This window comes from Ovis aries, chromosome 6 (genome assembly GCF_016772045.2).
Source record: "Ovis aries strain OAR_USU_Benz2616 breed Rambouillet chromosome 6, ARS-UI_Ramb_v3.0, whole genome shotgun sequence".
Classification (NCBI taxonomy): domain Eukaryota; kingdom Metazoa; phylum Chordata; class Mammalia; order Artiodactyla; family Bovidae; genus Ovis; species Ovis aries.
In genome coordinates, this window is record NC_056059.1 from 87,213,627 (window position 1) to 87,236,443 (window position 22,817).

A 22,817-nucleotide genomic window follows, 5' to 3' on the forward strand; every position below is an offset into this window, starting at 1 on the left:
AGTCCTCAGGCACTTTTCCAGTGAGTCGTCTGAGTGTTATCAACCAGTTGTGACCTCTGGCATGTAGAGAGGTGCAGGCTGATGACCTCTTTCCTTGCTGCCCCTGCGGGTCACTTAAGGTTTAGAAGAGGGAAACTCTCTCTTGTTTCTGGCTCCCAAGCTGGGACTCGTAAGTTTGGAGAGATTTTGGAAGAACTGCCTGGTTATTTATTCCTCCTGTTCCATGCAGGGATAGAGGTGTGGCATGAGGGCATTGGAATCAGGCAGAGCTGGGTTTGAATTCCCTCTCTGCTAGTTGTTGGCAGATGTAACCTTCGTGAACTTGTGCCTGTCTGGGGAAAGTTAAGGACCTTCCTGTGTAATAAAACAAGCTGCCTGGGTAGACTGCAGACCTATGACCAGCACCTGTCATGTAGTGTGTATTTTTAAAACAAATTATTTGTCCTTTGTACTGTTTGATTTTTAAAAAAATGTTATTTACTTATTTAGTCTGTGCCGGGGCTTAGCTGTGACACCTGGGCCTTTTGTTGCAGCATGCAAACTTAGTTGTGGCATGTGGGATCTAGTTCCCTGACCAGGGACCAAACCTGGGCCCCTGCAATGGGAGCAGTGAGTCTTAGCCCCTGGACTGCCAAGGAAGTTCCCAGGGTGCTTTTGTCTATATTCTCTTGTAAGTTTCCCTCAGTTGAACAATGTAGGTATTATTCCTAAACCCGTTTTTCAGATGAGAAAATTGAGACTTAAAGAGTTAATACCTTGAATTACTTTAATTCGTAAAATATTCTTTTCTTTATTGAAGTATAGTTGATTTACAGTATTAGTTTTAAGTGTGTAAAATAATGATTCAATATTTTTATAGATTATATTCCATATAAAGTTGCTATAAAATATTGGCTCTTATTTCCTGGGCTGTACGATATGTCCCTATAGATTATTTATTTTACAAATACATCCCCTACCCATATTTTACCCCTCTCGTTCCTTTTACCCATTGGTAACCATTAGTTTGTTCTCTGTATCTGTGAGTCTGTTTCTGTTTTGTTATAGTCATTCATTTGTTTGATTCTTTAGATTCCACATGTAAGTGATAATGTATAGTATTTATCTTTATCTGGCTTATTCACTAAGATTTATAGCCTCCAGGACCATCCATACTGTTGCAAATGTCAGAATTTCATTCCATCCTTTTTATGGCTGAATAATATTCCATTGTGCACACATCTTTTTTATTACATTCATCTGTTAATGAACACTTAGGCTGTGTTCTTGGCTGTTGTAAATAATGCTGCTCTGAGCACTGGTGTGCATGAATCTTTTCAGATTAGTGTTTTCATTTTCTGTAGATTATACTCAGGAGTGGGATTATTGGATCCTGTATTTGGTAGTTCTGTTTTTAGCTTTTTGAGGACCTTCCATCATGGCTGCATTGTTTTACATTTCCACCAACAGTGAATATACTGTGTTTCCTTTTTCTCTATCCTTGCCAGTGTTTTTAAGCTTTTTGATGGCAGCCATTCTGGCAGGTGTGAAGTGATACCTCATTGTGCTTTTGATTTGTGTTTCTCTAATAATTAGTGATCTTGAGCATCTCCTAATGTACCTATTGGCCATCTGTATATATTCTTTAGAAAAATGTTTAGGTCTTTCACTCATTAAAAAAAATTTTTGGGGGGCTGTACGGGGTCTTCATTTTGGTGCATATGTGCGAGCTTAGTTGCCCCACAGCATGTGTAATCTTAGTTCTCCAAACAGGGATTGAACGCATGACTCTTGCATTGGATGATGGATTCTTAATCACTGGACCACCAGGGAAATCCCTCATTTTTAAATTTGACTTTTTTTTTTTTTTTTTAGAGAAATTGTGTGTGTGGAATAAGGTCAGGGGAACCAGAACTGGACAAACAATACCACTTTTAAGTTTGCCCAGATGTCTAAGTTTCTTCCCTTAAGTAAGCTAATCCTGACTGAGGGTGAATAAGATGTTTCCGCTAGTGTGTGGGCCATCAGTGCCAATGACAAAACAGTGCAAATCAATAGTGTGATGAAGTGATAAATGATTTGGCTATTAAGAAAACGGCATCTGTATAGGTTGGCAGGTAGTTTTTAATCTATGGGTGCTTATTATATGCTTACCTTTCAAAGCCCATTGTAAACAAAAATGAATCTATGAAGGTCACAAAAACAGGCAGTGATCAGCTAGGCATGGTTTCCACTGGGTATGAGAACTATTACTTGTTCTTAGCTCACTTTTCCTACTGTTGACTCTTAGTTTTACAGAACTGTAAGCACAGGTAGGCAGACTTACAAAACAGACTCGAAGGTCTCCATCAAGGCTGGGATGTAGTAGTGACAGTCTGATTTGCACTATTTTTGACTCTTTCTTTTCAGCTTGGCTGCAACTAGTAAGCTGGGAGGACTGTAAAAGCTACAGGAAGACTGTAAAATCTCCAAATGGAGATTGGAGAGAAAGTCATCATAACTTCTAAGACGCTTTTTGGCAAAGGGAATTATCTTCTGCTATTTAAATGAAGACATAATTCTTCCTTTTAAACTAGTGGTTTGTAAAATTGATTCAAGTTGATAAAAGTTCACAAGCAAGTCCCAGATCTCCAGAGAGGAAATGTTATGACACTGCATGGATCTTTAAGAACTGACTGGTGTTTTACTTTGGTCTTTGAAGTGAAGTGAAGTCACTCAGTTGTGTCTGACTCTTTGTGACACCATGGACTGTAGCCTACCAGACTCCTCCCTCCATGGGATTCTCCAGGCAAGAGTACTGGAGTGGGTTGCCATTTCCTTCTCCAGGGGATCTTCACGACCCAGGGGTCGAACCCGGGTCTCCTGCGTTCCAGGCAGACACTTTAACCTTTGAGCCACCAGGGAAGCCCACTATCATGTATTTATCCAGATAATTGATTTTTGAGATAAGGAAAAAAGCAAATTTAGAAAGTTGCCTTAGACAATATGTGTATATAATTTCTTCTTGGAGTAGGTTTGTCTCAACTGATTGTAGTTCATTTATTTGTGATTATCTATTAAAGATAACACTGAATTTATCCTCTAGTTTCAGTTATTTGTTTGATGCCCTTTCTAACCAAATGCATACCACTTCCTACTCATTTTTGGAATGCCATCATTGAATATGGCTATTTGAAACTCAAGATGTATTTTTTTTTGATACAAAATAATACCAGAATGATGCTTGGGGTTCCATTCAACACCACTGAAGCCTATTTTACCCATTTTCTACCTAAAACGCTACTTTAGTACTATACAGTTATTGATTATTTCAATACTGTTAGCTGATAGTCTATGTGGATTCCATTATTATGTAACCTTGACAACTGCTTACATCTTCATGTCTCACTTTCATCATCTGTAAAATGGGGATATTAATAGCACTTATTTCATGGACTGGTATTAGGTTTTAAATTATTCATACAATGCACTTATTGTATTGGCTTTTATTATTATTACTATAATTTGGCCACATTTGCAGTAAATAGCTTTTTGTGAGTTGTCTTTGGAACCTAACCAACAAATGCAATATTATTTCTTTGGGAAAAAATAGGTGCCCTGTATTTGGCAAGAAAGGAATATTGTGTCACCAGGACATCCTTCTTCCGCTTTCTCTCTGTACCTTGCCTAGCAATAGAAGGGACTGTGGGGGTTGTGGATACTTTCTGTTCTTCCAGGATCCCAAAGAAAGCTCATTGTCCTGTGCATGAACATCATTCGTTTGTACATACAGGCAGCCCTGACTTTCATACCTTCAGCTTTGATGCAGACTATGTTTTAATATACAAACAGCAGCCCCCACCCACCCCACCTGGTAATTGCCGTTTCACGTTGCACTTGTGTTCTTTGCACTCAGTGAGGAGCTGGAGGGAATGTGCAGAGGCCGCTCGTACAGCCCGTGGTTCTGTTTTGTCGACGTCACCAGGTTTATGTGCACCTCAGTGTTTGTTGCTACAGATATATGGATGTTTTGTGGCATTTTGTGTGTGTGCTCGGTTGTGTCTGACTCTTTGCAGCCCCATGGACTGTAGCCTGCCAGGCTCCTCTGTCTGTGGAATTTTTCAGGCAGGACTACTGGAATGGGTTGCCATTTCCTACTCCACAGGATCTTCCCGACCCAGGGATCAAAACTGTGTCTCTTGTATCTCCTGCTTGGCAAACAGATTTTTCTTTACTACTGTGCCACCCGGAAAATTCCTGTTGCGTTTTTAACATGCAACTTTACACAAATGAGGGGAAAAGTTTCAAAATGCTGATGCTTGTATTGAGAAACATAAACATACCATAAACTTTTTTGTTTTGACTAAGATGAAATTATTGGGCATGATAAAGTCACCCCAGTACTCCTTGGATGAGAGCCTGTGGATTAAGGTGTGAAGGAAAAGAAAACACACGTTGAAGTCTTCCTATACATTTTAATTTATTATGTCTAAAATGAGGGACAAGAATGTGGACATTCGAGTTTATAATAATCTTTGGGAACGGAACTGTCTCTATAACTTGTGAATATATTTGTTACAACTTTTCTGTTAATACATGTTTTCTGGAAGGCACTGGATGTAGAAGAATGGAGACTTAAGTAGGATAGTTAGGAATTTTTTAAAAAAGCCTTTTTTGGGGAAAATATCAAACATGAACAAAAAGGGGAAAGAATTGTACAATGAACTCACATCTATCATTACTTAGCTTTAGCAATTCCCAATATGTTTCCAATCTTGTCTCATAACCCTCCCCCCCTTTTTTATTGCTGAAGTATATTCCTTTTTTGAAAAATTTTTGCCGTGGTATAGTTAATTTACAATCTTATGTTACTTTCAGTTCAGTTCAGTTCAGTAGCTCAGTCATGTCTGGCTCTTTGTGACCCCATAGACCACAGCACGCCAGGCCTCCCTGTCTATCACCAACTCCCGGAGTTTACCCAAACTCATGTCCATTGAGTTGGTGATGCCATACAGCCATCTCATCCTCTGTTGTCCCCTTCTCTGCCTGCCCTCAATCTTTCTCAGCATTAGGGTCTTTACAAATGAGTCAGCTCTTTGCATCGGGTGGCCAGAGTATTGGAGTTTCAGCTTCAGCATCAGTCCTTCCAATGAACACTCAGGACTGATCTCTTTTAGGATGGACTGGTTGGATCTCCTTGCAGTCCAAGGGACTCTCAAGAGTCTTCTCCAACACCACAGTTCAAAAGCATGAATTCTTCGGTGCTCAGCTTTCTATATAGTCCAACTCTCACATCCATACATGACTACTGGAAAAACCATAGCCTTGACTAGACGGGCCTTTGTTGGCAAAGTAATATCTCTGCTTTTTAATATGCTGTCTAGGTTGGCCATAACTTTCCTTCCAAGGAGTAAGCGTCTTTTAATTTCATGGCTGCAGTCACCATCTGCAGTGATCTTGGAGCCCCCCAAAATAAAGTCTGACACTGTTTCCACTGTTTCCCCATCTATTTGCCATGAAGTGATGGGACCAGATGCCATGATCTTCGTTTTCTGAATGTCGAGCTTTAAGCCAACTTTTTCACTCTCCTCTTTCACTTTCATCAAGAGGCTCTTTAGTTCTTCTTCACTTTCTGCCAAAGGGGTGGTGTCATCTGCATATCTGAGGTTATTGATATTTCTCCCAGCAAACTTGATTCCAGCTTGTGCTTCCTCCAGCCCAGCGTTTCTCATGATGTACTCTGCATAGAAGTTAAATAAGCAGGGTGACAATATACAGCCTTGACGTACTCCTTTTCCTATTTGGAACCAGTCTGTTGTTCCATGTCCAGTTCTAACTGTTGCTTTCTGACCTGTTACTTTCAGGTGTACAGCAAAGTGAATCAGTTATATATATATATATATATATATATATACACATATATATATATGTGTGTGTGTGTGTGTGTATACACACATATATCTACTCTTTTTAAGACTTTTCCCATATAAGTTATTACAGAATATTGAGTAGAATTCTCTGTGCCATACAGTAGGCTCTTATTAGTTTTCTGTTTTACATATAGTAGTGAGTATGTATCAGTCCCAATCTCCCAATTTATCCTTATCCTCCCTTATTCCCTGGTAACCATGTGTTTATTTTCTACATTTGTAACTCTGTTTCTGTTTTGTAGATAAGTTCATTTGTACTCTTTTTCTAAGATTCCACATATAAGCAATATCATACTATATTTGTCTTTCTCTGTCTGACTTCACTTAGTATTGTCGGGGGAGTGTGTAATTTCATCCGTTCTGTCTCTCGCAACAAAAATCTGAAGGGATGGACCAGTGTTACAGCCTTCAGATGGACAAGTGTTACAGCTCTCGGACGGACCAGTGTTACAGCTCTGTGTTACAGCTCGGTTTTATTTAGAAAGTAAAGGAAAATATATCCCCAAGGCATGAGGGGCTGCTGACCCAAAAGATGTGAAGAGAAGAGAGGCCCCCTGCCCAATTTTGGCTCCTCTTTTCATATGATTTTTTCCTCCCCCCTGCCTGGGCTTGCCCTGTGTAAATTGGGCTAGCCGGGACTGCTGTTTATTTTATGTGAGGTCCTCACTCCAGTCCTCGGACCTTCCTTTGTTCTATTTTTATGGGCTTTTCCTTTGCTTGTCTTTTAGCCACTGCCATTCTGGACTCCTTTTTCCTAGTCTAACTGCCTAAGAGTGTGATGATCTCTAGGTTCATCTATGTTGCTGCAAATGGCATTATTCCATTCTTTGTTATGGCTGAGTAATATTCCATAATATATATATATCATGTATTATTCCATTACATATGTATACACACACACATATATATATATATATATATATATACACATACACACCCCACAACTTCTTTATCCATTCCTCTGTTGATGGACATTTAGATTGCTTCTAACAACCATTAAATAAAGACATTAAAAATATAACCCCAATGCCATTATTATACCTAATGGAAATTAATAGTAATTCCTTAGTATCATCTAATACCTAATTAATATTTTAGCTTCCTTAGTTGTCCCCTCATTTTTTAAAAAATGATTTGATTGAATCAGGATCTCAAATTACATAATGCATTTGAGAGTTACGTATGGTAGATTCCTTTTTAATCTACCAGAGTGAAAGAGGGTGTTTTTAATTTGAAAGTACCATGCTTCTTTGGGATGGCCCACCCCTTGCTAAGAATCCACTAGAGCCAGACAAGCATTTCTTCCACCCTTAGGCAAAGGATGACAAATTGAGGGCATTTACCTTAAAACACAATAGATGTTAACTAAGGAATTTACAATTGTTCCCTGTCTTTCCTATTCTCACAAAATTAATCCAGAAAGTTTACTCTTAAAGACAACTTTAAATATATTCCTTTATTATGTAAAACATAGATTTGAGTCATGGGTGTTAAAAAGCCACCAACAAATCATTCCATGCTGTTCTCTTGACACGTGGGTATTAGTCATCTGCTTTGGCATCTTCTAACACTGAGTTGCCATCCCTGGGGCACATTTAGGTAGGTGAGGATTCAGGTGGCAAGTGCAGAAGTCATGAACTTTGAGGCTAGTTTGCAGGAGTTAATGAAGATTATATGAATATAAAGTTAATGCAGATCAGCCAGAGTTCAGAGGACTGACCCGAGGCGGAAGTCAGTGCACAGGCTCTGACCGCTGGGGATCCAGTCTTCTCAGGTGGGTCTGCACCCAGAGGCCTGACTGCTGTAGGAAGCTGCCCTGGCAGACCTGCTGGTAGCTTTCATGCTGTGGCTCCTGGAAGACCTTCTGGGTAGAATCAGGTTCCAGGAAGGGCCTTCACGAAAATGTTTATTTAATGACAGAGATTTAAAAAGTAAAGAAGACTGTAAGCTTGAGGAAATATCACGGCTGCTCAGAATCCCCCAGTGGTTTCCAGTAGCTCAGACTAAATGGCTAAGCCCTCCCAGGCCACGGCGGCTGCTCCTGTGTTAGCTCTATCTCTCTGGACTTGATTCCCAGCCTGCTCTGCTCTACCCACCAGCCTGCTTGATGTCCCAAGAATCTGCCACTTTATCCTGCCTCAGGGCCTTTGTATTTGTTTTTTCCCTTGAATTATTACTTCCTCATCTCCTTCAAGTCTCTGCTCAAAGTGTCACTGAGTGAGATCTCTCCTAACTGCCTATTTAAAACTGACTCCCATTCTATCCCATCCCTCTAGCTCCCCCTAAATCTCTTCCTTGCTTACATTTTTTTCCATAGCAGAATCACCTTCTAATGTGTTATGCAGTTTACTTTTAAATTTTTCTTCTTGCCTATTTTTCCACTATGGATTTATCCTTAGTGCCTAGAATAAGGCCTATTCATAGGAGACACTCAATTAATTGGTTCAATGAATGAGTTAGATGAGTTAAACTTTGGAAAATTTGATCATAAGTATACACTGAGAGATTCCTTGAGGAAACTGAAGGATAAACTTTGAAAAGTACAGTAAGTCTACTTCATATGAATGAGTTCTGTTCTGAGAGCATGTTTGTAATTCCAGTTTGTTCTTAGGACCACCAGAATTAGCCTAAGTACCCAACTAGCACAATTGGCTGTATAGTACTCTACAGTAATAGGTTTATAACACTTTTAAATACAAATAATACATAAAAAACAAACACACAAAAAATAAAACATTTTTAATCTTATGGTCCAATACTTTGAAAAGTGCAGTAGTACAGTACAGCAGCTGGCATACAGCAGTAAACTGGTGGGAGATGGTGGAGCTGAAGGATTATCAGCAATAGGAGGTGGAGGGGCAAGCTGCAGTTTCACTCATGCCTGACATTGACGCACAGGTTCTGGTTCCTTGCTTGATTCAACTCTATCTATAAAGATTCTGTATATTGTATTCTATACAGATCTGTACAGGAAACTACACAAGAGCACAGCTACTTGCAGAGATGCACACATGTGAGAGTGTACACCAGACACGTGGATTAACATGTCCCTGGACACTCAAATGCATATTCACATGTGATCGGACATGCTAATGCATATTCACATCTTTGAAAGTTTGCAACTTGAAGGTTCGTATGCAGGGGACTTACTGTATTGTAGTAAGAGGTATTGGTAAGGGAATGTGGATTAGAGATGTACTTTCATTGTTCATGTAACAGTGAGCAGTGCTTATATGGTTAAGCACTTATATGTTTAAGCTTATATGTTTAAACTTCACGTTTATGAGATAAAGTAGTTTTTCCGCTTAGTAGTATAGCCCACATGGGAAGTGATGCATTCTTCTGATTTTTGATACAGTAGAACCTTTTGGCTATTTGCTGGTAGCCCTGAAGGGTCATACCATGTAGTCATTTGTGCTCTGGAGAGATGCTCATGGTGAGCCCTGTGCTACTGGTGAACCCAGACTGAACCTGGCAGATGACACACCCTCTGAACTGCAGGTCATCCTGGTATCCCTCTTTTCCTTGAATTCACAAACTCGTATAGTTACACTTGACCACATATTATATCAGAAATTATATGTTACCATGATATTTGTGAGTTTGAACATTTGCAGAATAGGATTGAGAGGAGGAGATTTATGAATGTCTAGGGTCTGCATACTCTGGGGTTATTCTGGTGAGTCTCCTGTTTCTCCAAAGATCTGTTTAATCTTTGTGAGCCTGGATTCCTGGAGAGTTTGGAACAGATCAGTCAAATTAGGTGAAGGGAGGCAGCATGACATGTAGTGGCTAAGAGCACAGACTTGGAGATCTAGACAACCTGGGTTTGAATCCTGACTTCGAGAATTATTAGCTGTGTGACTTTGGGTAAGTTACTTAATCTATCTGTGCCTCAGAGTTGATGATGATAAAAATGATACATACTTCACTAGACTGTTGTAAGAATTAAATGAGCTAATAATATTTGTAGCCATTACAACAGTGACTGGCACATAGTAAGCTTGACCTCAGTGTTTATTAAATAAAGATATTTATTTGGGAAGCCTGTCATAGGGTCCTTCAACTTTAGGCCAGCAGGTACACCCAGATAGGGTAAGAAGTGAGTGTAAGTGATAGAATATGAAGTTATGTGAAGGCATATTGAAGTTAAATAAGATAAAAAAAGATTCTTGAAGGTAATCCCTGATGGACATCTGTTAGATTAATTATGAAGGGGTATAGGAGAGTGCTTAAGATAAACTTCCTGCCTGGGTCTTAGCTTACTGTGTGATTTTGAGTAAGTTATCAATTTAAAACTACAATTCTACATGGGTATGTTGAAAGTACCTTATGGGGTTGTCGTGAGGATTGAATCAGGCAAGCATTGTAAAGTGATGAGCCCAACACTTGGTATGTAGTAGATGTTTTAAACATTGGACTTTTGAAAAATTAATTGATAATCAGAGTCCCTATCCTCAGTCCCCACATTGTTATAAGTATTGAAATCTTTTAACTAGAACCTTCAGCCCCATCCTGTTATTAAGACAGCTGGGCACAATTTTACAGCAAAACAAATGAAATATTACATGTGTGATGCTTAACACAGTGCCTGGCTTGTAGCAAGAACTCAGTAGAATGCCAGGAGCCTCATCCTTGCTACCTGTTGTGGTGGTTCAAGATGGAAGCTGTGAATGGAGTGACTGCCACTTCAGGTAGAGGTGGGAAGGGAAGGCTGTTTTCTTCAGGGTCAGCTCTTGGTGTCAGAGGTGGGAGGTCACGGGCTGTACCTGCTCAGCTGCCCTCTAGCTGACTCGCAGCGCTGTGTCCCGGAACAGACGCCTACTCTGGAGTTCCTGTCCACCTGCCAACCTGGATCTGACCTGAGGTCACTGTAAAAGCCGCAGTGAATGTCTGCCAAATCACAGACTCAGAGGAGAAGTACGAAATTAACTCTGGTTATCTGGGTTGTCCCTGTGCTAATTACTATAGATAATTAACATTGACTATGTATAATTTTAAAGTTAGGCTGCAATTTCCAGAGCTCAAAGTTTATGTTGACATTTCAAATCCTAATTTCCTTTTGCAGGTATTTGCTATCCAGCATCTTTATTGGTTTACCTAAACACATTACAGAGTTTTATTTGTCCAGTTGCAGGCTGAGGAACAAAATTGAGCCTTCTCTTTATTTTCTTGGGCTCCAAAATCAGTGCAGATGGTAACTGCAGCCATGAAATTAAGAGATGCTTGCTCCTTGGAAGAAAACCTGTGACAAACCTAGACTGTATGTTATAAAGCAGAGACCTTACTTTGCTGACAAAAGTCCATCTAGTCAAATCTATGATTATTCCAGTACTCATGTATGGATGTGAGAGTTGAACCATAAAGAAAGCTGAGCGTTGAAGAATTGATGCTTTTGAACTGTGGCATTGGAGAAGACTCTTGAGAGTCCCTTGGGCTGCAAGGAAATCCAACCTGTCAATTCTAAAGGAGATCAGTCTTGAATATTCATTGGAAGAACTGATGCTGAAGCTGAACCTCCAATACTTCAGCCACCTGATGCTGAAGCTGAAACTCCAGTACTTTGGCCACCTGATGCAGAGAACTTGACTCATTTGAAAAAACCCTGATGTTGAAAGTATTTACCTTATGTTACCTGATGTTGAAAGTATTTACCTTATGTTACCTTACATTTCCCTGATGTTGGGAAATATTGAAGGCAGGAGGAGAAGGGGATGACAGAGGATGAGATGGTTGGATGGCATCACCGAGAAGATGGATATGAGTTTGGGCAAGCTTCAGGAGTTGGTGACGGACAGGGAAGCCTGGCATGCGTCCATGGCGTCACAAATAATTGGACACAACTGAGTGACTGAACTGAACTAAACTGATGGCTTCTCATGCTTCTTCTGGATTTTTAAGGCAGTCGAAGCTGTGATTTAAGTTTATTCATTTGTATAGTTATTAAGGGGATATTTGCTTTGAACCTATTGTGTGACAGATCCAGATACTGCTTAACTTTAATAAATTTAAAAAAATTATTTAATTTTAAACTTTTTTTTCAAAAGTAGACAAAGGGAAATTCTCTTGATTTTAATTTTAGATATTACGGTACAATTATAATTATAGTCTATAGAAAGGGTTAAGTGCTCAAGTTAGGTAATAAGGAGATAATTAAATAATTAAGATTATTTTAAAAAATCTCATAATTCACTCACAGACATAACATCATTCAGGGGATATAGTGTAGCCTCTTCCCCACTCTTTGGAGCAAATCACTGTTTTGACGAGTGATTAAAAGTTAGCTTGTATATGGGGTTCATGTTTGAAACTACACTCAAGGTCTTTGCATTTAGAGATGCACTTAGTTCCCAACATGTGTGTGTCCTCAGTGTACCCCTTCCTCACTTGTTTCTTTTTTTCCCAAAGTACATATTTTATTTTCATAGCCTAGTGCAAGTGGAACATAAGTAATGGTTTGTAATCCAGTTTAAATGGCATCATGTGCTGGCCAGCTGTCCTGCCTATGGGTGGTAGCAGATGTGGTTGGCCTTCATAAGGCTAAGTCGTAGATATATCATCCCGGGTTAGTTGATTGACTGATCCATTCATTCTTCACCATTTAAAGAGGAAATGGCAACCCACTCCAGTACTCTTGCCTGGAGAATTTCCATGGACTAAGGAGCCTAGGCTGTGATTTTTCCAGTGGTCATGTATAGATGTGAGAGTTGGACTGTGAAGAAGGGTTTTGAACTGTGGTACTGGAGAAGACTCTTGCGAGTCCCTTGGACTGCAAGGAGATCCAACCAGTCCATCCTAAAGGAGACCAGTCCTGGGTGTTCATTGGAAGGACTGATGCTGAGGCTGAAACTCCAATACTTTGGCCACCTCATGTGAAGAGTTGACTCATTGGAAAAGACCCTGATGCTGGGAGGGATTGGGGGCAGGAGGAGAAGGGGACGACAGAGGATGAGATGGTTGGATGGCATCGCTGACTCAATGGACATGAGTTTGAGTGAACTCCGGGAGTTGGTGATGGACAGGGAGGCCTGGTGTACTGTGATTCATGGGGTCACAAAGAGTCGGACACGACTGAGCAACTGAACTGAACTGAACTGAACTGAAGGAGCCTGGTAGGCTACAGTCCATGGGGGTTGCAAAGACTTGGACACGACTGAGCAACTTCACTTTCACTATACTATGTGTAGTGACTGTGCTTGAATCTGGAAGTAGAAAGACTTCAGAAGGATGGTATTTGCTCTCGAAGAGCTTATATTGTGATGTGGAAGTCTCCCATGATATGTCCAAGGACAGTTGTGTGAGGTTCAGTGATGGTGATGTTCTCTGTTGTACACGCTCCGTGAGAAGCAGACACATTTAATGAGCCAGTGAAGAATGGGGAAAGGAGTGTGGCTCTTTTTGGGGAAGGATGTGTCTAAGAATGTAGAGAGTGTTCTAGAGAGTAGGGTCTAGAAGAATGGGTTAACCAGGGCAACGTGTTATTTAGAGGAAACAGCATGTCCACAAAGGCATGGTAGCCTGATCTGGGAGTGGGATGGTATGGAGAGTGGCAGGAACTCTGTGTAAGCTCATGATAAGCCTTCAGTTCCATGTTGAGCAGTTTGGACTTCATCTTCAATGTAATAAATGATCTTTAAAAGGAGAATGATACCAGACTGTGTTCTCTAGATGTATGGATAAGTGAGGAGTGAGTTCAGAGCCAGGAGGACCAGTTAGAAACCATCAGTGGGAGGGCAGGTAGCAATCCAGTCATGATACGTTCACTTCTAAGCCTGAAGTTGGCATGTTGCAGGGTGGGTTTCCAGCTGTCGAAGCCCTTTCTCCCACTTTTACCCTGTGAGTTGCTTCCCTTCTTCCCTTTACTCTGCCTGTTTTACATGACAGCTGGTTCAGTCTGGCTCTTGGCTGGAGACCTGGCACTGGATTCGGGGGGACAGGATGGACGTGCTCAGAGCCACCCTTCTGACTCCTGAAGAGAAGTCCCAGTCTTTCTATTTTTGCCTACCCCCTCTCTTAGGATTTTTCTGTTTTCACTCCAGGCCCTTTGAGGAAAGACAACGGCAAGTTCTGAGTTGAGAAGGGAGCCTCCGTTTCCTGTCCCTAACAGTCAAAACTCCAGGAAAACTTTCACTGGGCAAAGTGCTGAATTTTTGACATAGGAACTTTGGTTAGAATCTGTAGCATATGGTAGTCAGGGAAGCAAGTAGATCTACCCATTAAAATAAATTAAATGATGGAAGGGTAATTTGGGCTTCCCTGGTGGCTCAGATGGTAAAGAATCTGCCTGCAATGCAGGAGACCCAGGTTCAGTCCCTCGGTTGGAAAGATCCCGTGGAGGAAGGCATGGCAACCCACTCCAGTATTCTTGCCTGGAGAATCCCATAGGCAGAGGAGCCTGGTGGGCTGCAGTCCATGAGGTCTCAAAGAGTCCGACACGACTTGAGTGACTAACACTTTACTTCACGTTTCAAGGGTAATTCAGGCTGGTGTCCCAGGGGGTCAGACGAGCTGTTCCCTTTTCAGCACGAAATACCCTCTCCAGCACATTCTCCTTTCATCTGTCACCACTCCTGAGCTTCCACGCCCTTCCTCAACCCAGAGTCCCTGTCTCCATCTTGCTACCAGTTCTTTTTTAAAAAATTTTGTGTATTTATTTTGCTGCACCGAGTCTTAATTGCGACGTGCAGGATCTTTGATCTTTATTGCTGCATGTGGGGTCTTTAGTTGTGGTGTGTGGCATCTACTTCCCTGACCAGGCACCGAACACAGGGCGCCCCCTCTCAACCATGCATTGGGAGACTGGAGTTTTAGCCATTGGACCACCAGGGAAGTCCCACGCCACCAGTTCTTTTCTTGTCCTTTATTGCTGAGCCTGCTCCAGCCTTTCAGAACTCAGTCAGCCATCTGAAGACAGTGTAGGAGACTGTCCCCAACATGCAGAAGATGGGAGAGAGGAGTTTGATACCCAGCCTCGAGGGGCAGTTCATTGCTGGTCTCCCCAGTTGATACTGCCATGTATTTGCTCATGGGGACAGAATTATAGCCTTTGGGATTATAGGACTGTTAATTACTATCCTTTCTGGGTCCTTGAAGCCTTAGATTTAGATTCAACTAAAATTAATTAAATTTATTTACTCTGGGAACATATTTAATCTCCTGAATCACTTATCAAGTGTTTCAGGGTCATTCTTAAGGACAACTGAAGCGAGTGGTTAGCTAACTTTCCCAAGGTTACAGTTACTAAAGTGCACGTCTGGGATTTGCACCATTTTACTTGATTCTGCATATGTATGGATGGACCAGCGTCTGTAACTGACCATCATGTGAAATAAAGTTTAAAAAAACAGATTTGCAGATGAGCTTTTAAAATTGAAACTTTTATTGAAATAAATATAGATTCACATGTATTTTTAGAACTAATACAAAAAGATCACTTCTGTATGGCTAGTATTCCCCCACTGTTAACTTTTTGCAAAACTTGAGTATATCATAACCAGGATTTTGGTATACTATCACAACCATGATTTTCTGATCACATATAATGCAGTTATTCAGATTTCCTCAGTTTGTACTCATTTCTTTGTATGTGTATATATGTGTTTTCCATTCTGTTTAGTTTTATAACCTGTATAGATTCATGTATTCATCACCACAAGTGAGATGCTCAACAGGACCAAGTCAGCAAGGAGTTGGATTTGAAATTTCCAAATCTGTTTTCTGTCGCCTTTTTATAACAACAAACACCACTTCTGCCATCTCTGTATTCTGGTCACACTAACCTGTCCTTCATATCTAAAATTTGGTCATTAAAAAAATACTACAGTCCTTAAATCCAGAATTATGTTGGTGTGATCCTGTTCGGGATTCAGTTTTCATCTTTTATGCAGTCTGGTTTTGTGAGGGGCTGTCATCCCTTTATCCCTGGACTGGGGCCTGTATAGATGTTTTTACAGCCTGATGAGGCAAGAAAGCTCTTGAGAGTCCCTTGGACTGCAAGGAGATCCAACCAGTCCATTCGAAAGGAGATCAGTCCTGAGTGTTCTTTGGAAGGGCTGATGGTAAAGCTGAAACTCCAGTACTTTGGCCACCACATGTGAAGAGTTGACTCACTGGAAAAGACTGTGATGCTGGGAGGGATTGGGGGCAGGAGGAGAAGGGGACGACAGAGGATGAGATGGCTGGATGGCATCACTGACTCGATGGACATGAGTTTGGGTGAACTCCGGGAGATGGTGATGGACAGGGAGGCCTGGCGTGCTGCAGTTCATGGTGTTGCAAAGAGTCGGACATGACTGAGCGACTGAACTGAACTGAACTGAGGCATCACTGCTTGATGGACATGAGTTTGAGCAAGCTCCAGGAGATGGTGATGGACAGGGAAGCCTGGCGTGCTGCAGTCCATGGGGTGGCAAAGAATCAGACACAACTGAGTGACTGAACTGAACTGAGGGGCCTCGGGAACTCTGCTGAGGGGACCTGTTTGGCTTTGTTGCCTCCTGATTGCTGGGACTCTCCTCTGCCATTAGTCATCTTTCGGGCTTGCCGCACTGAAGTTTCTTTTCCCCAGTGGGTATTTCCAGAGCTCCAGCAGTCTGCACGGTTAAGCCAGCACCCACGTCCTTCTCTTTCCTCCCTGTGGAAGCCAAAGGCCCTCTCAGCACTGGTGGGGACTAGTGAAGTTAGGAAGGAAACAGTTGCAACTTTTCCTCCGCTCCTGCCCTCCACTTCCCTGTAGTGAACACGTGTGGCCGATAGATGGCAGTATTCTTTGCAGCGCTGGGACTGCTGGCCCCTGTTGCCTGTGCTTTTGGAGAACTAACTGATGCTGTCCTTTACGTGTATGTTGAAAACGTGGAAGGCAGATTTTCCAAAACAACAAAGACACCAGTAAAACACTGTGTGGTTGCCAAAGTTTGAAAACATTACACTGGCAAATGATTGGTGATGCTAACGGCTCCTCACTTCTTAGAGATGATTTGAATAGGAAATAGAATTTGGAGAGAGGTGTGTGTGGGTGTGTGTGTGTGGGTGTGTGTGTGTGTGTGTGTGTGTGACCTCTGAGACTTGAGAGGAACTCCTTGTTCCCCTCAAGGAAAGGCCCTTACACACAGTGTAAATATCAATTTACAGCAGCAACAACTAATAACAATGATAATACAACTCTTCACTTCCTGGTACTTGTCCACTCCCTGCGTGCGTCACTTTGGTGTGTGCGGGCATGTGTGTAAACATTTGCTGTGCATGGGAAAGCTGTTGTAAAGTGAGAGATTACGGGGTTCCCTGGCTCTTGTAAACAGATCAGGCTAGTGAGGATAAAGTGAGATGAGTTTAAATATGAGGTTAAGTAGTAAATTTTAAGCTGTATGCACAGAAAGAACCAGTGGTGTTGAGCTCAGATACAGGCTTATGAACAACTAGAGCTACTCTGCTCCTGAGGGTGCCGTGTATGGTCTGGTGCCTTCTTGAATGTAGTCAGGAAGCCCCAGTATTCACTCGATCCCCGTGCAGCTAAGTGGAGAGCAGGGTGTGGAGGAGAGGGGCTGGCAGTGGGAGTGGGGCTGCAAGCTCCAGAATGATTCCTCTCTGTACACATGAGCATGCCAAGGTGGAAGGGCTGTTTTCTGCTTCCCTGGGTCTGAGCGGTGCCGCTGCTCTGACCCTGCAGCTGAGAACATAGCCTCATTCCGGGGGGTGACAAGGGAACACGTGGCTCCACCTCAAGCAGCAGCCTTTTTGCTGCTAGTGCATCCTTTGGCAAAAGCCCTTGCTTTGGAAGAGAAATGCTCTGCATAAAGTTATAACCCTGAAACCAGATGCTGTTACTATAGAGACGAGTGAAATGCTACCGTGGGAGGCAGAACCCGGGAGTTATGAGAGAAGGGAGATGGGAGGGCAAGTGAGGCGAATCTAAAGGCTAGCACACAGAGACCTTCAACCTTTAGCAGCACTGTGACGGGGCATGCTCGCATTCTGAAACTTGCGTGCTGGCGGCCTGCCACTTGCTGACTGGCTGAGTGGCAGCTGCATGCGCTGTGTGGACTAGCTAGTGAGCACGTTGGCAGTTGGCAAGGGCTCTAGGGCTGGGAACTCAGAGGGGTGGAATGTAGATGGGTGCCCAGGGCCCAATGGCCGACAGTTTTGCACAAATGTTTCTCGTGCCAGGCTTAAGTCACCCTTACAAGCCTGTGCAGTGATTAGGACCGGCTGTTGAGGGCCGGTCCTTTTGGCAGCTGATTTGACATGGGTTACAGTTAAATCGCTTGCAGCTCCCAGGATAACAGAGGATGGGAGAAGCCCCACATTGGTTATGTGGATTGCTGGGGGAAGGGGTCTGACTTCTGCTGTCAGAGGTCCTGCTGAAGGAAGGCAGTGTTGGCCCCGCATGGATTTTATACTGACTGGTATGACCCTTCTCCCCGTGATGCTGGTGAGAAGCTTCCAAATCTATTCTGAACTTTGCCTCATGCTGGCGACAAGAGCAGCCTAGGGAACTGTTTAGAAGCATGCTCCCTCCCTTCTTTGTTTTCAGCAAGTGCAGTTGGTGTGAAAGGAACATTTTAGCGTAGATTTTGGGGGCCTGATGAGGAACTAGAGGAGTTCATTTCTTCCCACTGATAGAGGGAAAAACTAGTTGGGTCAGACGGGGCATTTTAAAAGATATCTCTGTGTTACTAATAATAGCAAGCAACTGCTGAGAGGATTTGGTCTCGGGTGGGGGGATGCACAAACCCCAACAATGGACACTTGTGGTATAAAGATGGAAGAAAGCTATACAATCACTGAATTCTGTGTCAAAGCCCAGATGTGCCAGGCTGCACTTGCTCTTGACAAGGAAAGGGCTGCTCTGGGCATGCAGGTTCTATATTTTCAGTTTGCATTTTCCTTTGCACTTTTTACAGGGAGGAGGGTGCTTACAGATGCTCCGCATTGTCCACCAGAAAGAACTGGGTTTCTAGTTACTTGCTATGTATAGTCTTGGAGGGAATGTGAAATATGTCTCAAAGAGCCAAAGAATGCCCCTACCATTATGCTCCCTCTAACCCGGAGCCTGTGGACAGTGCTTCAGTCAGGCTGGATGGTTTTCTCCGCCTAGGAAGTGATTAAAGCTTTAGTCATTAAAGCTTGTCCAGTCTCCTTCAGTTGTTACTGTTTACTTCCTTCACTTCTGCTTTGATTGTTTGCTGTGTGCAATTTGGGGAAGAGCTTAGGTGCAAAGGCTAACCTTTTCATTGAGGAAATATGTGAAAAGTTAGTAAATGGCTTTGGGACCAGCTTGGTTAGTGGTAGGGGTGCAGAAATGACTACAGGAAGTTGTGTTGGATTCTGTAGGTTTATAGGACCAGAATGGAGAAGGCAATGGCACCCCACTCCAGTACTCTTGCCTGGAAAATCCCATGGATGGAGGAGCCTGGTGGGCTGCAGTCCATGGGGTCGCTAAGAGTTGGACACGACTGAGCGACTTCACTTTTACTTTTCACTTTCCTGCATTGGAGAAGGAAATGGCAACCCACTCCAGTGTTCTTGCCTGGAGAATCCCAGGGACGGGGGAGCCTGGTGGGCTGCCATCTGTGGGGTCGCACAGAGTCGGACACGACTGAAGTGACTTAGCAGCAGCAGCAGCAGCAGTGTAGGACCAGAAAGCATGCACTTTGAAAAGAAATGTGGGCTATACTACTCTTTGTTTCCTGAAGGGGAGATAGTAGGTACTAGGAGTATAGATGCAATAGTACAGGACCCAGTATTTTGTTGTGTTTCCAGGGTCTTTTAAGGAGATTTCTCCATTAACCTGTCATCTTTATCTAGGTCTACAAATGCTGTATTACTGGTGGGTTCTTGCTCTTTGGATCAGCCCTCAGATTGCTAGGGGACGTCTTCGAGAAGGAGGATGTGATTACACTAGAGCCTTTGTCTTGCTCATCACTGTATATTCAGTGCCCAGAAGGGCCCTTAGTAGGTACTCAGCAAATATTCGCTAATGAATGAAGGGAGGATGTCAGGAAAGAGGAAAGGGCATGATTGAATGCTGTCTGTGTATGTCTAGCACTGTGTATGGTATGTTTCAAGTGCTTTGGTCATCATCACCAGTGGCCTCCCTAGTGCCAAACCCCTTTTTATTCTGATTCTTTCTCAGCCTCTCAGGAGCAGCACTCTCTTTTCTTAGCTTCCTTGACATCACTGTTTCCTGGTTTTCCTCTTACCTCACTGACTGCTTTTGTTCCTCTGCTCTGCTTGTAAATGTTGGCATGCCCGGCATGCCTGGCACTTGGTCTTATGTCAGCTTCTCTATTTCTGCGTTTTCTTCCTGGATGATATCATCTAGTAATAACTTCAGACACCAGCTTTATTCATTGATTCCCAATTTTTATCCCCAGCCCTCTGCTCCTGAGCTCCAGACTTTGACCTCTAGTTGTGTGCCTGACAGTTCCTTTCTCATATATAATAAGCATCTCAACCATAACCTTGTCAGAAAAAAACTCTTGATTCCTTCTTTGAAATATGTTTTTCCTGTAGTCTTCCCTGGGCTCCTGAGATAGTTTCCTAGTCTCTTTTAGTGAGGAAACATCCTGACTAAAAGAAACTGGTGACTTAAGAGATGCAGTTTCCATCCTTGGGTTGGGAAGATCCCCTAGAGGAGGAAACGGCAACCCACTCTAGTATTCTTGCCTGGGAAAATTCCATGGACAGAGGAGCCTGGTGGGCTACAGTCCATGGGGTTGCAAAGAGTTGGACATGACTGAAGTGACTTAACACGCATGCATGAATTTTTCACATAACAGCCAGAGTGGTCTTTTAAAAGACAAAGCAGGTCAAGTCCCTTTCCATCTGAAAACTCTTAGGGGCTGCCATAACACCTAAAATTCTAATTGCTTACCGTGGCCTGTGTGGCCCTGATTCCCTCCACATTGTTACTTCCCAGTGACCTTCCATCCTTCTGTCCAGTCTTTCTGGCCTTACTCTGTTCCTGAAACATGCTAAACTTCTTCCCCTTTTAGGGCCTTTGCATTGCTATTCCCTTTGCTTGGAATATTCTGCCCCTGGGTTCTTAAATGCCTGGTTCCTTCCGAACATTTTTGCCTCTGCTCAAATGTCACCTTCTCAGAAGCCACATCTGAATCACCTTATGCTAAGTAGCCCACTATTATTTTTTTTCCTGCATTGCACTTAATGATATCTAAGATTATCTTGTTCATCTATTTATTATTAGTTTCTGAGGCATTTTGCCTGGCTTATTCAGAGATGTGCTCCTCTCCCTCCAAGAGTACCAGTTCCAAGAGTGGCAGGAACATAGCAGACACTAAATAAATATTTGCTGAACTGGTGAGTATGTTGGATAATTTAATTTTCATGGAAAACAGAGGCTCATAGAGGCTGGTAACTGATTTGACCTCTCAAGTCTTCACAGCATTTTCTTTTTTACCATGGTCCTGCTTGCTGACCCATTTCCTGTTTGCATTTAGTTTTATATTTTTAGTTTGAGTATAGAAAAGGAAAAAGATGAACTTCTGTGCGTAAGAGCCATATCCCAGAAGAAAAGATTCTTCAACTTTCCAAAGTAATGAGTTTTTTTATGGCATTGTTCACCAACCCAGGTTAGGCAAAAAAAAAAAAAAAAAGGAAAGAAGACAGGAAAGAAACATAACTTTATGAAACATGTAATAGGTGCTGGGACAAAACTGAGTGCTTTCATGTGTGTTAACCTGATTTTAATTTCAAAGCAGTCCCACATAGTTGATATTACCTCCCATTTCCTAGATGGAAAAACTGAGGCTTAAAAATTTGGATACTTTGCTCCAGGTGATGCAGATACGAATAGGCTTTTTAAACTGGTGTCTCCCTGACACCAGATTTCTGACTTTTTAAGCTCAGATGGTTGCTTTGTGAGATGGAAATGCTCCTGAAATAGAAAGGAAGAAAAAGTGAATTGAGTGCATCTCATATAGATGATAACAAATATGGGAAGCACAAGAATAAGTTACAAAGACAATATGGAAAACAGACCCACAGTATTCAATGCCCGAGCACATAACTGGATGAATAGAATACAGAGTGAACATTTGGTTCTCTGGCGGGGCTCATGTATGGTATGACATAGAGCAGCTGTCCCCAGAGAAAGTTCTTTGTTTCTAGACCGGTACGACAGTAGCAGCATTTGAGCAATTCGAGAGTTCTTTCTGCTTTCACTATAAATAGAGTTCATGGAATTCTGTATGTCAAAGTTGATGCAATGAAAAGGAGTCACCGAATATGGAAATCAACCTTACCTCGTTCTATAAACCAGAGACACATTTGGCATTGGGAGGCCGTACAAACGCTGTCATTACTTGGATGGATCCTGAGGTCTTATTTAGCCTAGGAAATTGCAGAGTAGATCCTATTATGTAAGGAGACAGGAGGGCAGCATAACATGGTTACAAAATGCAGCACTTCATGCCCTTCAGGGAAGAGTTAACAGGACAGATATACATAGACAGAGACGTGTGATAAGAATGTGGAAAATGAATGAATGGGGGGCATATATATGTGACCGTTGCCGAAGCCGGGGTTGCTGGATAATCCTCAGATGTCAGATTTCCGTAAGGCCAACATGTGACTCAAAGCTTGCCACTCAACAGAGAATACTGGGCTGTGCTGGTATTAAGAGGCTGGCTGGAAGCTAGGCTCCCACTGTGCAGTAGCCTAACTCCCTGTCGCTTTCTGTGTGTGGGTGGGTGTGCATGTGTGCGTGTGTGTGTGTGAGGGTATACATTTTTATGCAGTGGGTGTTTAAAGAGCTAAGCACTGAAGCTGGATTTCCACAAACGACCATCACGAGCACTCCAGGCACACCAAACTTCCTCTCTTGGTATTTTTTTTTTCTTTTCATCTTTTTTTGGGGGCAGATCCCAAAGGGGAGAACCCCCAACATCCAGCCTCCAGGATTGAAATGAT

General features: G+C 42.4%; 1 protein-coding gene across 7 annotated transcripts in view; it reads left to right on the forward strand.

The window, feature by feature from the left end:
• SLC4A4 (solute carrier family 4 member 4) overlaps window positions 1-22,817 on the forward strand; it is a 370,587-nt gene that overhangs the window by 32,879 nt on the left and 314,891 nt on the right. For 4 of the 7 annotated variants that reach the window (XM_060417184.1, XM_060417185.1, XM_042251501.2 and 1 more), the window contains exon 1: window positions 22,553-22,731. The exons of the other annotated variants lie outside the window; for them this stretch is intronic. In XM_060417184.1, coding sequence (XP_060273167.1) covers window positions 22,604-22,731 — 128 coding nt within the window. In that variant the 5' untranslated portion in view covers window positions 22,553-22,603. Of the gene's footprint in view, window positions 1-22,552; window positions 22,732-22,817 lie in introns of those variants that run through there. 7 annotated transcript variants of the gene reach the window in all.